The sequence below is a fragment of the Pituophis catenifer genome, unplaced genomic scaffold, assembly GCF_029215685.1.
Source record: "Pituophis catenifer annectens isolate HBS135680 unplaced genomic scaffold, rPitCat1.0.hap2 SCAF_11, whole genome shotgun sequence".
Lineage (NCBI taxonomy): Eukaryota > Metazoa > Chordata > Lepidosauria > Squamata > Colubridae > Pituophis > Pituophis catenifer.
The window spans coordinates 21,240,554-21,256,212 of record NW_027256891.1 but is presented as its reverse complement, the minus strand read 5'-3'; the positions used below and the strand labels follow the sequence as shown (position 1 = coordinate 21,256,212).

General features: G+C 40.5%; 1 protein-coding gene across 1 annotated transcript in view; it reads left to right on the top strand.

The window, feature by feature from the left end:
- PCDH11X (protocadherin 11 X-linked) overlaps positions 1 to 15,659 on the top strand; it is a 559,346-nt gene that overhangs the window by 343,009 nt on the left and 200,678 nt on the right. The window contains exon 4 of the mRNA XM_070952127.1: positions 2,835 to 2,840. Within this exon, the coding sequence (XP_070808228.1) occupies positions 2,835 to 2,840 (6 nt within the window). The remainder of the gene's footprint in view (positions 1 to 2,834; positions 2,841 to 15,659) is intronic.

Here is a 15,659-nt window from a genome sequence, read left to right as displayed (position 1 = left end):
CATGCTTAAAGTGGAACTAGAACTCACAGTCTTCTGATGACTGGCCCTAAGTCACCCAACTGGCTTTCATGCCTAAGGGCAGGACTAGAACTCACCATCTCCTGGTGAAGTCACCAAGCTGGCTTTCATGCCTAAGGCAGGACTAGAACTCACCATCTCCTGGTGAAGTCATCAAGCTGACTTTCATGCCTAAAATGGGACTAAGGCTTCTAGCCCCATGCCTTAAACCCCTAGACAAACTGGTTCCCACTTAATAATCAAAAGTAACTTATTCTCGGATATTTTTCCTAACCTTCCAGTCTAATCTCTCATCCTGTTTGACTGCCAACTTCAAACCTTAGTTTAATTTCAACCTCCTTTAGTTTAATTTAGTTTTGCTTTGTTTGAGATCAGCCAAAGACAATTAGGTGCTGCCATGTAGAATTGTACGGTCCATCTCCAGAAGCATCCTGAACTAAAGACGCTACTTCGCTTGAGTTGAAAAACATTTCAGCTGCTGTTTTATAAAATACAGACAATGCAGCAAATTGGATATAAGTGGTGACACTGTGAGAAGTCTGGGAGGCCTTATAACAGTCTAACAGTCCCCAAAGCTTGTTACAAATATTTAAAAAATCAGGGCAATAAAACATATTTATCACTTGCCTTGTCATTTTAATCATGTTTACAAATGCATTTTGTTTTCAATTAAGTGAAGGTGAAGTCTTTTGCTGCCTGTCGCAAAGATAGTGCCGTCGTAATTACTTCCTTGCATAGTTTTATTACACTTAATTTTGCTGTTATCTCACATAATTATGCATTTCCAATTATCCCTTCTCCCCCTCCCCCTGCTGTAGAGTTTCAATGATTATTTAATTTGGAGCAATTTTAAGAAAGATCTCACAAGTTGAAGAACTCCCCTAGACAACAATATCATCTGTCTAAATACGCAAAGCAAGTTGGAAGGATTCCATGGCATCAGACAATAGGATTCCAAGTTTTCCTTTGGGATAATTAGCCATATAGACTGAATTAAAATTACGATGACTATTGACAAAATTAGATGGCAGGGAGCACACAATGTCAACATGAAAATAGCTGCATTGGCTGTAGTTCTATACAGATCTTTTGACTATTTTCAAATACCATATTTTTCAGAGTATAAGACACACCGGAGAATAAGATGCACCTTAGTTTTTGGGGAGGAAAATAGGGAAAAAAAATCTGCCTATCGGGTATTCATCTGGCTAGCATTCTTAGTCTGGTCAGCTTCAGTACATTAGTTTGCTGGTTTTGAGCACACACGAGCCAGGTTGGGGATAAAAAACAGCTTCTATAGCACAGCTAATCATTGGAGAGAGAAGCAATGAGAAAAGCAGGCGAAGCACGGAAGATCGCTTCACTTGCTAGCACCTCATTAGGGCTAAAAAAAGCTTCGGAAAAGCTACATTCAGAGTATAAGACTCACCCAAATTTTCAGCCTCATTAGGGGGGAAAAAGTGTGTCTTATACTCCAAAAAATATGATAGCTCGTTCGATTTCTGCATCAGTTTGCAAATACCTTGGCAAAAATTATTGTCAGAATATTCATGACTGGGAAGACATGGTAACAAGGTCAGCCAAAGAATAAGCATAGCAACTAAGTCAGCCAATTGGCAGCTGAGGCAGACTGGAGCCAGGGCGTGTCTTAGTCTGCAGCTTCTGATTCTGTGCAGACAAACGAAACTGAAACCAGTGTGTGTGTGTTAAGCTCTGAGCTGTACTCTGTGTGTGTGAACATGTCTGCTGATCTGAGCTGAAGAACCACTGATGGTATTGTAAATTTACTTCATGTATTATTGTGAATATAAAGAAGTTAATGAATCCTGCTGAATCAGTTTATCTGTGTGTGCTTCTGGATTTGATTTTTGCAACAAACTTTGACAATTATGTATTAAATTTAACACACACTCAACATGTTGTGCTGCCCCAGTCACTTACACACACACATAGGTGTGGTTTAGAGAGTTTATTAATGTTCCCCAGGAATTCTCTTTGCCCAGCCTCGGAATTCTCCCAAATAAATTGAGCCACAAGCAGGCCAAGGTTAGTTCACAAGGCAATGGCCAATAGTCCATAAAACAATGGAAAGTTGCTCCAACAAGTAAGTCCACCAAACAAATTTAAATCCACGAGGCAAAACTGAAAGTACATCTATGAGAGCTCACTTGGCAAGAGAAGTTCAGAGTCTCCAAGGCACAAAGTCCAGCAGGAAGTACAAGGAACAAACACACACAGCAAGAAACCAAACATATTGTTTCCACCAACAACTCCCTCTGCCTGCCATCGTAAATAGCTTTCTGGTGCAGCCCGTCAAGACGGGCAGGGCCTTCTCCTGAGTAATCTGGCAGATCTCTGTTGCTCTTGTCTTTTCTCTGCCCTGCATGCTCTTGGATCCACCATGGAAGGCAGTTCCTTGCTCCTCTTCACTGACCATCCGTCCCTGCAAGCTGTCCCCAGCCAAAGCCCCCTATAAAACTCTTTTGGCTGGTTGTTCAGAATCATTAATTAATCCAGTTCCTGACAAACCAGGAATTAGCTCATCCTCCCTTGAGCTGGCTTCCTCCCTTCCCTACGCATTACAAATCTAGTAAGAATCTACATTTTTTTAGAACTCTGTTGCATTATGTTTAAAGAAAGTCATGTTAAAGAGCTGTTCAGCTTAAACATCTCTTTATTTTTTTCTAGTTGCGGGGGGGGGGGGGTTAATTTATCTCCTGAGGATGAAGCCTTTATCAAACTCACTTCTATTTTCAAGTACATCCATTAAGTAATGTTGAAAAGTATATTTGCTTGCTTTAAAAAGCAAATAAAAGCCCCAAGTTAGCAAAAATGTTTAATTAATTCAGGTTTTTGTATACCTGTATTTCTAAGCATAGTGAGGTCATCCGCATGAAGGAATTGACTTTGATAGAATCTCATTTAATTTCTCCTGTCTGGCCCCGTTTATGTAAAACCAAACTTTTAAATTTGATATAAATTTACTTCCAAGTTTATCAGTCAAGGGTAGAACCTAATCAGTAAAATATCTTCGGTGACAGATAAGAATATGTCACCCAACAATAGGCGACAATAAGAAGAAGAAAAAAGAAACTTTGTTCCGAAACAAGTATCTAAAATATATTTTTCTTACAAATTAGATTATTAAGGAGTCAATTATATAATTAGTACCTAATAATGTCATTTTCTGGATCATTTCTTTCAAACAGAACCCAGTTGTAATTAGATTGCATTAATGCATTACGATTAAGCTTCTGTGAAAAGCTGCTTGACTTGTAATCATGCCTACATGTGCTAACAGTGATCCATGGCAGGAGTTAATGCTTTCTTCTCTTCCCTATCCTGTCTCCATGCTGCTTGTCTTTAATCATGAAGCTGGTGTTTCCCACGCATGTTACAGAATCAAAAGAAGGAGATATTTCAAAGCAAAGCGGGACAAAAAAACAGTTCATGTTTGTACACTATAATGAGGACGAGAGCTTTAAAGATCTGGTGGCATGGCTTGTTCTTTGTCGCCTCTTGCAAATGCATCAGACCAGATCACCAGGGTGCTTTCTTTTTCCCCATATTTCTCAGCTAAAGGAAAGTTATCTAGAACAGGGGTCTCCAACCCTGGTGTTCTGTCCCCGTCCCCACACACACACAAACAGCCAGCCGGGGGTTAAAGAAGTACTCGGCACACACAAGGTTCGTTATCAGGAACTTGGCAGCAATACGATAACCGTCTGCCAAGTGCTTTACTACAAGAAGAGGGAGTGTTCCTCCACCAGATAACACCAACTAATACACACAGTTTTCAAAACAGTCCAGCTCAAACATGAAACCTTCAGCAGATTCAGGCGTTGTACAAAGTAACTAGCCAGAAGTTAGCTTTGTCCGTCACAGAGTCTAAATGGCCACCACACTCTCTTATATAGCCTATGGGGTGTGGTCCAGTGACTCAGCTTAATCCCTGGCACGCCTCCTCATCTGCTGCAAACGTTTATCTCGCCTTCGTTGGCATGGATCCAGGAACGACGTATCACAGTCATCACTGTCATTGGAGACACCTGGCTCCTGGCCAATCTCCTCTCCCTCGGTAGACACCTGAGGCATTGCCAGAGAGGAGGGGCCTGGAGAGGGAGGCCTGGCCGGCTCCTCTCCTTCATGTTCGGAGTCTTCTTCCTCCGATAAGATGGGCTTGGGGATCGGAGTCACAACACCTGGCAACTTTAAGACTTGTGGACTTCAACTCTGAGAATTTTTCAGCCAGCAAAGCTTAGCCAGCAAAGAACTCTGGGAGTTGAAGTCCACAAGTCTTAAAGTTGTCAAAGTTGGAGACACCTGGTCTAGAATAAAGGTATAAATCTCTTCTCTGCGTCAGGCCAGTACTGTAGAAGAAGACCCCTCTCAACCTTCTCTAAAGCGTTGGTGGAACTGGGTAGGTTCCCAAATTTATTTATTTATTTATTTTGACGAGTACGTATTAGATAATATATATAAGCATGAATTGAATACATAAAATGAATATACTTAAAGGGAACATTAGGACAGGGACGGTAGGCACACTGGTGCACTTATGCACGCCCCTTACAGACCTCTTAGGAAAGGAATGAGGTCAACAGTAGCCAGTCTAAGGTTAAAATTTTGGGGTTTGGGATGAAATCACAGAATCAGGTAGTGCATTCCAGGCATTGACCACTCTGTTGCTGAAGTCACATTTTCTGCAATCGAGTTTGGAGCGGTTCACTTTAAGTTTGTACCTATTGTGTGCTCGTGTATTGTTGTCGTTGAATGCAGTTTGTTATTGTTGTTCAATCACTAAGCTATGTTCCCGTGACCCCATGGGCCACAACATGGACCACTCCTCCTCTGTCCACCTAAATCCATGCCCATTGCATTGATGACACTATCTAACCATCTCATCCCCTACAATCCCCTTTTCTTCTTTCTTTCACTCTTTCCCAACATTACTTTTTCCAATCAGTATTGAAGTTGAAATATTTTTGGATGGATGGATGGATGGATGGATGGATGGATAGATAGATAGATAGATAGATAGATAGATAGATAGATAGATAGATAGATATGGATGGATAAATATGGATGGATAGATAGATGGATGGATGGATAAGATAGATAGATAGATAGATAGATAGATAGATAGATAGATAGATAGATAGATAGATAGATAGATAGATAGATAGATAGATAGATGATAGATGATAGATAGCTAGATAGATAGGAAAAAGTGATTTCAGGCTTGCAAGATTCTGGTAATATAACCTTACAATAAACATAGTATTTGTACACATTGTTTGTGTACTCACAAGGTTAATATTAGTTTATGATTTCTGACTGCAAATTAAATTGTTTGCCAGAATAGAAGGTTTAACTATACATGCACCTTCTTTCAATAGAGACAACATCTTTCTTTCACCAGGTCCTTTTTTGGCAAAACTTAAACTTTTAAAATGCTACACACGGGCAAACTTTCTCACTACAGCCCAGGCTACAGCCAAAGCTTTCTCAGCTGCCTATATGATCCTTCTAAGTCTGCACTACTATTAATCTTCTCATCGTTCCTATCACCCATCTCCTCCCACTTATGACTGTATGACTGTAACCTTGTTGCAGGCAGCCGCCCTGAGTCTTCGGAGAATGGCGGCATATAAATTGAATTAATTAAACTAAATTAAATTAAAATCCTTACGATTTATATTGACTGTTTCCTAGTATGATTCGATTGCTTATTTGTACCCTATGACTATCATTAAGTGTGGTACCTTACGATACTTGATGAATGTATCTTTTCTTTTATGTACACTGAGAGCATATGCACCAAGACAAATTCCTTGTGTGTCCAATCATCCTTGGTCAATAAAGAATTCTATTCTATTCTATTCTATTCCTATTCCTATTCCTATTCCTATTCCTATTCCTATTCCTATTCCTATTCCTATTCTATTCTATTCTATTCTATTCTATTCTATTCTATTCTATTCTATTCTATTCTATTCTATTCTATTCTATGATGAATGTATTTTTATGATGACTATGTTCATGATTTATCACTTATATCTTTTATGTACACTGAGAGCTTATGCGCCAAAGACAAATTCCTTGTGTGTCCAATCACACTTGGCCAATAAAGAATTCTATGTCTATGTTCTATGTTCTTCCAAAACACCCTAATGTATCTTGGAATGCATTGAAGCGATTACGGTCCCTCTCCTTTATACGGAGAACTTGCCTTGACCAAATTTGAAGCCTGGGGGGAGAAATATTGAAACTCTCTGTTAAAATTTAATAGCTGATATGAGATCATGTAGCTGTGTGTGTGAAAACATTAGGAGGAAGCGAGGAACAATCTTTTCTGTTGTACACAAGTAATGTGCAGAGCTCACAGCTGGAACGGAATACAGATTGTTAGTCACCACAGTGTTTCAAGTCATTCCCCAGCAACAGAGGATACTAAGGGCACTGAGAGAGAGAGAGAGAGTGAGGGAGTAATTTGTCAGGCGAATTCAAGGAACTTCTGTTCCCTGCATCTTGCCATTCCCTGCCTCATATATTTCAATGCTACCTTCCTGTTTTATACAATAAAAAGAGTGAGTGAGAGAGAGAGAGAGTGAAATAAGTCCAGCTTTGCTTTTGAAATCAGTCCAGGGAGCAGCAAATGGAAGGAGTGAGGGAAGAATAGTTGACGGCTTGTGAGGAGGGAGATAGCTAGATGGTAGCTATCTGATTAGAAAGATAGACAGACAGACAGACAGACAGACAGACAGACAGACAGACAGACAGACAGACAGATATTGGTAGATTGATAGATGATTGATGGATGGTAGGTAGATGATAGGTGGATGATACAGAGAAAGATGGCTGGCTGGTGGCTGGATGGATTGACAGATGGATGGATAGTTAGATTGATTAATTGATGATGGATAGATAGATAGATAGATAGATAGATAGATAGATAGATAGATAGATGATTGACAGATAGATAATTGATAGATGGATGATAGGTGGATGATAGAGAGAAAGATGACTGGTTGGCTGGATAGATTGACAGATGGATGGATAGTTAGACTGATTAATTGATGGTGGATAGATGGATAGATAGATAGATAGATAGATAGATAGATGATTGATAGATGATTGATAGATGATTGATAGATGGATGATAAGAGGATGATAGAGAGAGAGAGATAGCTGGCTGGCTGGATAGATTGACGGATGGATAGTTAGATTGATTAATTGATGATGGATGGATAGATTGATAAACAGAAAGACAGATGAATAGGCACAGACAAGCAGGCTAAAATGGATGGGGAGGCACTTTGAGATTTGATGGCAAACCAGTTTTCAAGGTCTTGCAAAAAGCCAGCAGGGCTAGGGTGAATCTAATTTCTAGGGAGATAAGGCTGTAGAAAGCAGGCAGAAATTTTGGTCATCTATGACATTGATATGCTTAGAACCTTGAATATTAATTATAGCTTAAGAAGATCAACTAGAAACTTCTGACACAATTGTTTGGATCAGGAACAAGAAATAAAAAACTGAGTAGTGTTAAAAGGACATGATTTAACTATGATAAGTTGCCATCCTATGCAGTAGTGGGCTTCACTTACCTTCGCTACCGGTTCAGAACTGTGAGCATGCACGTGCAGGTGCTCGCTTCACTCACGCATGGCACTTATGTGCATGTGCAGAGTGTCTGTGATGATGTCTGGGTGGGTAGGCAGAGCCTCCCACCATTGATGCTACCGGTTCGCCCGAACTGGGGCGAACTAGTAGAAACCCACCACTGATCCTATGTCTCTTATCATACTGACACCACAAAACTGAAAAAGATGATGTGATCTATCTATCTATCTATCTATCTATCTATCTATCTATCCATCCATCCATCCATCTATCCATCCATTTAAATCTCCATCACTCCATCCATCTCTCCATCCATCCCATCCCATCCCATCCATCCATTCAGTCTGTCTGTCTATCATCTATCTATCTATCTATCTATCTATCTATCTATCTATCTATCCATCCATCCATCCATTTATATCTCCATCACTCCATCTATCTCTCCATCCATCTCTCCATCCATCCCATCTCATCCATCCAGTCTATCTGTCTGTCTGTCTACCTACCTACCTACCTACCTACCTACCTATCTGTCATCTATTTATGCTCAAAAATCTACTGTTTTAAATCTTCCTCTTATATGCTTGTGGAACAGATGACGTACTAGTTGGTGGAAGCTTTGAATAGCATTATATGACCCCAACACTCTTCTTCTAACATTATTTTGATTTATCTCCTTCCTTCATTTATGTTTGGTGATGATAAAATAGAGGTGGAAAAGATGCATCACAATGTGAAGCATGTTTTTCCCTTCCAGGTGTTCATCTGTCATGATGCATATTTCACTTTTTTTTCCTCCTTGATGAGAGGGATTAAATTTCTATCTTTTACTGCATCCACAAGCCGTTTGTATAGTCTTCATCTAGCCCCAAACCAAGGAAGATCCATCAAGTTCAATGAGAGCTTCCTTACCTGCCAAATTTGAACTATGGCAGTTATGAACAATACTTGTCTTTCCCGTTAGCACCAAATCTGATTCAAATTGCACAGAGTCGGAAGACATCTTGACTTTAACCAAATAATGTCTTTCATGTGGCATATTGAGAACTAAGATCCATCTTCTTATCATAATAGTGGTTCAAGGTGTTGGTTTTTGTCTTCATGGCATGGAACCAAGTTATCTGAGGAGACATCTCACCCCAATGGAATTGTTGTACCCACACTGACTGAAGTGGCATGCTACAGACCCCTTCGGTCAAGGAATCTTGGCTGCTGGCTTCCAGAAAAGTCTTTTCTGCCAGAGCTCCCACCCTCTTGAACAGGGGTCTTCAAACTTAAACACTCAAAAGAGACATTTGGACCTGTTTCCCACAGAAAAGAAAACACCGGGAGCCACAAAACCCTCCCTGTGCCTGATTATTTCTTGAGCGGCCATAAAACTAGCATATGTAGTTGAATTAAACATTCTGTATTCTTCTGAAGCTTTTCTTTTCTTGGATTTATCCATGGTTGCCCTACCCGGGGTTGAAAAGCTCAATAAATCGTGTGCTGGTGGGTGTCGCACATTGGTGGTTGTGACGCATATTTTGAATGACAGGGAGCTGCAGCAGAGGAGTGAAAGAGACACATGTGGCTCCAGAGCTGCAGGTTGCTGACCCCTGCTCTGGAACAACGTCCTACCTATAAATGAGTATTTTAATTTCAACTGTAATAACACAAGGGCTATCAATACATTCAAACTCAATGTAATTTGCTCTAATCTTGATTGTATGACTTCTGCAATAACGTAGTAAATGTCTGGAACACTCTACCTGATCCTGTTGTTAGTCTCTCTAATCCCCATACCTTTTACCTTAAACTGTCTACCGTGGACCTTTCATGTTTCTTAAGAGGTCCCTAAGGGGGCATGCATAAGGCGCACCAGCGTGCCTACCGTCCCTGTCCTACAGTCCCCATATATATGTAATCATTCTATATGTTTATGGCTATGTTTTGCTTATTTATTTCCTTTTATATGTGTCCATGTCTATGTCTATACTGTTACTTGTTTCCTTGTACTTGTTGACAAATAAAAACAAACAAACAAACAAATAAATAAATGTGTCCCCAAGATCTGCACCCACCCTCCTGACCTCCAGTAAAGCCATGGCTATGCCAATTAGCTCGGGGCTCTGTGGGGTGTGTCTTGTAAAGGTGGTTAATGAATTAAGATAAGACCCCAATTTTTTTTTTTAATTTGATTTATATGCCGCCCTTCTCCGGTGACTCAGGGCAGCTTACAATGCGCTAAGCAATAGCCTTCATTTTTTTGTATATTTATACAAAGTCAGCTTATTGCCCCCACAACTGGGTCCTCAATTTACCTACCTTAGAAAGGATGGAAGGCTGAGTCAACCTTGAGCCTTGGCGAGATTCGAACCTGCAGTAATTGCAGGCAGCTGTTCTTAATAACAGGATGCTTTAGACCACTGTACTACCAAGGCTCTTTATAAATAAATAAATAAATAAATTTATTTATTTAATCTAATTTTTATACCGCCCTTCTCCCAAAGGACACAGGGCGGTGCACAGCCAAAGATAAAACAAACACATATATAAAATTTAAAAGCAATTTAAAAACATATTAAATAATTTGGCCCCGACATCATTAAAAAGCAAAAACAACCCCTTAAAATTAATGTTTAGGCCAGCCCAGCTTGTTGGAACAATAACGTCTTGAGGGCACTGCGAAAGGTGCGTAGGTCAGGGATCATCCGTATCTCCGGGGGCAATTCATTCCAGAGGGATGTCAGGGACAGAAAGTGAGTCCTTATAACATTAGGATAAGAATCAGGAGGGAGAAAGGGATGAAGTTTATTTTACTCTGGGAGCAGTGGAGGAGCAGAGTAGGCTCACAGGCAGCCTGGCGAAAGCTGACAGAAATTGTTTATATAATTCCTCCAATTTGTTCCTCTTAATGAAACAGCATAAGGTTTCGAGTGAGTGTTAATTAACACAAGAGTGCCTGTCTAACAATTCTGCCTGTTTTTTTTTTTTTTTTTTTTTTTTTTTAAAGAAGGTTTCCTTGCCCAGATCGATGGTAGATTGCATGGGGATCAACTGGCATTACTGGGACTTTAGAAAATTACCTTTTTTGTAAAAAAAAAAAAAAAAAAAAAAACATCCTAGATTTCTCAATTGTACAACCTTTTCACCAATCTCCATGGCACTTTCATTTCCTGGAAGGTAAGACAGAGAAAAGTTGATTAATGCAAGACTCCCCATTCCATTAGCTTAAGCCAGTCAGCTCTGACCATTAATAATTACAATATTGCCATGCTTCCCATCTGATTGTCAGGTTCCAAGAAATGCACCAGGGATGAAATGCTACCGATTCAGACCAGTTTGCTCGAACTGGTGGTAAAGAACATTACCGGTTTGGGTGAACCGGTATTTCCAATGATCAGCTGTGTAACGATGATCAGATGTGCAAAATTTATATTCGCTAGAAAGCAGGAAATCCTGCTTTCTAGCAAATCTAAACCACAGGGCACAGCTGTTTCCCCCCTCGTTGTTCTACTTACATTTGCAAATGCAGAAAAGGCTTCTTAAAAGCATGCATTTGGGGCACACCACGCATGTGCCCGCGAAGCAAACTGGTAGCAAAGTGAACTGGTAGCAGACTTAAGAGCATTCCATCTCTGTAATGCACCCATCACAAATTGAACTCCGAGGCATTTCATTTACTCAAAGAAGAAATTTATTTAGATACATCATCTGGCATTAACTGGTGGAAAGCCAGTACTAAAAGTCCCCGGGCTTTCCACCCCACTATAAGTAAGAGTTTCTCAGTTTTCCAAAACAATATGTCAACATTGATTAACCAGGTTGAGGGCTGGTTACTTGGCAACTTCACTCCTCCTCCTCTGGTTAGCCAGCCGTTGGAATGTATCTGACTCATTGGCTAGCTATGGTGCTTTGGTTGAAGACTCCATCCACCTCAGCTCTCTGTGTCAAGCTGAATTCATGCGAGAATACACCAGGTTATAAACAATCCCACAACCCGGTCAGATTCAGGCTTGACACTGATGACCATTAAAAAATATAATTTTTAGTACTAGACTACATCCCAGTCAAGGAACTACCAACTCAGACAAACCACAGAATAGTAAAACAACAACCTAATCAGGGAACCAGCAAGAACACTCTCATCAACGCTGGCAGGGCAAGCCACTAGAAAATAAAAAGAGAGCACACTCTATTCCCTTTAGCACTGATGATGCTACCTAGTTGGGTCATGAAAAGCACCAAGCTCAGAGAGCACCAAGGACTCCATAATAAGTAAATAAATGAGATAATGTCTACCCTACCAAAAAGGGCCCTGCAAGCTACTGTATATATAAACAGGGATTTAACCCCACTCCCTTCTAGCACTGATGTTGTTACCAAGCTTGATAATGAGAAAACAACCAAGCTCAGACGTTAGGGGCCACATTAAACACTATTTTACTCTAGAATTTTAAAGATAGTCTATGCCCTGTTTTGCTTTCCCTTTTTTCTTCTCCTTCTCTTCCCGGAGACTGTATCTCCAGCCCTTGTTGAAGGAGAAAGGGGGAGAAACAATGCCAGTGAACTTTTTGGCTACTTCTTGACATTGGAGATTGAATCTTCCTTCTCCTTGGTGAAATGTTCCACCTGACTGGAAACCCTGATAAGATCAAGTTTGCAATTGTGCATTGATTTATAAAGGTGTTCAGCTGAAATTCATTTGTTCCCCCCTTAAAATTAAGGCAATGTACTTCAGCGTGGGATGGGCTAAAATATACCTTTATTTTATATATGTTAAATACTGAAAGATGGCTACTGTCAGGCTTCATTTGTTTTTGGACATTCACATATTATATTGAGAATTGATAACAACACAAGGGAGTTTAAACCAAGAACCATATTATGGTGCATGCAGCCATCCTCAAAATCTTGGATTTTTTCCCCCCAAGATCCATTCTGAAGGTTTTTGCTGAATTGTACATTTTTGTTAATATAATAAAAGCTCTTATAATTTAAAGATGTAGGAAAAAAGGTGTATGAGAAAAAAAACCATATATATTGATGATACGTACCAGCCTCTTGTCTGGAATGGTGTAGTTGAGCAGGGAGTTGGACTAGAAGACTCCAAGGTCCCTTCCCACTCTGTTATTCTGTGCTGACTTTTATTTAAGGAGAGAATTAGAGGGATGCAGTGGCTCAGTGGCTAAGACACTGAGCTTGTTGATCGAAAGGTCGGCAGTTCAGCGGTTCGAATCCCTAGTGCCGTGTTAACGGGGTGAGCTCCCGTTAGTTGTCCCAGCTTCTGCCAACCTAGCAGTTCGAAAGCACGTAAAAAATGCAAGTAGAAAAATAGGGACCACCTTTGGTGGGAAGGTAACAGCGTTCCGTGTACCTTTGGCGTTGAGTCATGCCGGCCACATGACCATGGAGATGTCCTCGGACAGTGCTGGCTCTTCGGCTTTGAAATGGAGATGAGCACCGCCCCCTAGAGTCGGGAATAACTAGCACATATGTGCGAGGGGAACCTTTACCTTTAATGAGAAATAGATGAAGGCTATGTGGTGCTCCTATCCACCTTCAGTTGTGGTCCTGATTTATTTTTGAGCATGGGCTGAACCAAGATCAAATAGATGTCACTTTCTTTTTTCCTCCATTCATCTCCTAGATGCTGGCATCAAATTTTCAATATTCTCTACAGCATTATTGCAAAAGCAGGGAACATTTCACTGATGCAGTAGGGCATCTGGTGAATGTGGTTAAGTATTTCCTTTGTGAAGGAATTACAGAGGCCAAAAAAAAAAAAGAAAAGAAAAGAAAAAAAGAATATGGATAATGAGAAGAGAAATTGTTCTCCACATCAAGTTTCAAGCAGCCAGTAAAATTTCAGTGTCTGTGAAAAGAACTTGTTATCTTCCTGGAGATGGGACATGGAGTTGGCTGCTTGGTGGAATGTTACAAAGCTTTGCCTACAATGGTGCACAATATCTGTATTTATAAATAAATGGAGTGGAGTGGAGTGGAGTGGAGTGGAGTGGAATGGAATGGAATGGAATGGAATGGAATGGAATAGAATAGAATAGAATAGAATAGAATAGAATAGAATAGAATAGAATAGAATAGAATAGAATTAGAGTAGAGGTAGCATAGAAATGGAATAGAAGTGGAATAGAATGGAATGGAATGGAATGGAATGGAAGGGAAGGGAAGGGAAGAGAAGAGAAGAGAAGAGAAGAGAAGAGAAGAGAAGAGAAGAGAAGAGAAGAGAAGAGAAGAGAAGAGAAGAGAAGAGAAGAGAAGAGAAGAGAAGAGAAGAGAAGAGAAGAGAAGATTCTTTATTGGACAAGTGTGATTGGACAAGCAAAGAATTTGTTTCCGGTGCATAAGATCTCAGTGTACATACAAGCAAACAAAGTGACAAATCATAACTCATAAGATACAACCAACAAGCGATAGTCATAAGATACCAATAGGAGTAGGTAATAGGAAAGGTCCATAGTCAAATACTATCCAAATACTATAAAATGCAAACACGTCACAAGAGAATGCCTTTAAAAGAAGACCATCCCTCCCTCTTACATTCTCTCTCTCTCTCTCTCTCTCTCTCTCTCTCTCTCTCTCTCTCTCTCTCTCTCTCTCTCTGTGTGTGTGTGTGTGTGTGTGTGTTTAATAACAGTAGCAGAGACTGCCTTTGGTAAACAGCAGCCCTCTTCCTCTTGATATTTCCTATGTATGCCCTGCCCCTTTGATTTGGACTTTGCTTCAAAAGATCCTAAACTTCAGATGGAGCAGAACTGGGTGGATTACACAGTGCAGTGCTCCTACTAGGCCTCAGCTATGTCTGTCATTTCTAATTGAATGACTCAGTGTCACGGGGAACTGAGTTCAATACACCCTGCCTTAATGGCAGCGACGAACTGAAAGCCAGATCTCAGCTCTTGTTCATGTTTTTTCACTGGAGTTGAAATCTCACACATACGGGTTATTCCACATGAGCAAACTCTGGAATCAAGAAAGGTGTAGGCATGTTTGGCGCAGCGATTCCCCTGTTGATGCAGCATTTCATTTATTTAGCAAGGTTCTCCTGCGATTACTTGGGATCTGCGTTTTTGTTTTTTTTTGTTTGTTTGTTTTTTAAAGTCTCTTTTCTTCTTTTTTCTACATCTCCACTTTTTCTTCAGGTTTCAGTGTCTGCTCATCTGTTTCACAGTGTATTTTACAAATCAGTCATAGCAAAGTATAGATGAGTATCCTTCAGGGGTGAAATGCTGCCAGCTCGCGGATAGAGCCGGTAGTGCCGGCAGCGAGTTGGATACCCGCCAATGGTGGGTTTCAAATTTTTTTACTACTGGTTCTGTGGGTGTGGCTTGGTGGGCGTGGCATGGCTTGGTGGGCAGGGCAGGGGAAGGATACTGTAAAATCTCCATTCTCACCCCACTCCAAGGAAAGGATACTGTAAAATCCCCATTTTCTCCAGATCAGCTAGGACTCGGTAGGCAGAGAATAGATGGGGGCAGGGCCAGTCAGAATTTTTACTACCGGTTGTCTGAACTACTCAAAATTTCCACTACTGGTTCTCCAAAACTGGTCAGAACAGAGAAAAGAAGATCTATCTGACATGATTACAATATTTGAGGGGGCTGCCACAAAGAGGAGGGGTCAACTTATTTTCCAAAACACCAGAAGGTGAGATAAGAAACAATGGATGGAAACTAATGAAGGAGAGAAGCAACCTGGAATTAAGGAGAAACTTCCTAACAGTGAGGACAATTAACCAGTGGAACAGCTCACCTTCAGAAGTTGTGGGTGCTTCACCACTGGAGGTTTTTAAGAAGAGACTGGACAGTTACTTGTCTGAAATATCTCCTGCTTGAGTAGGGGGCTGGACCTTAGAAGACCTCCAAGGTGTCTTCCAGCTCTATTCAGAATGAAGCTTAGAATGGCCAGATTTTGGTGGCACAATAGATAGATAGATAGATGATGATAGATAGATAGATAGATAGATAGATAGATAGATAGATAGATAGATGATAGATAGATAGATAGACAGA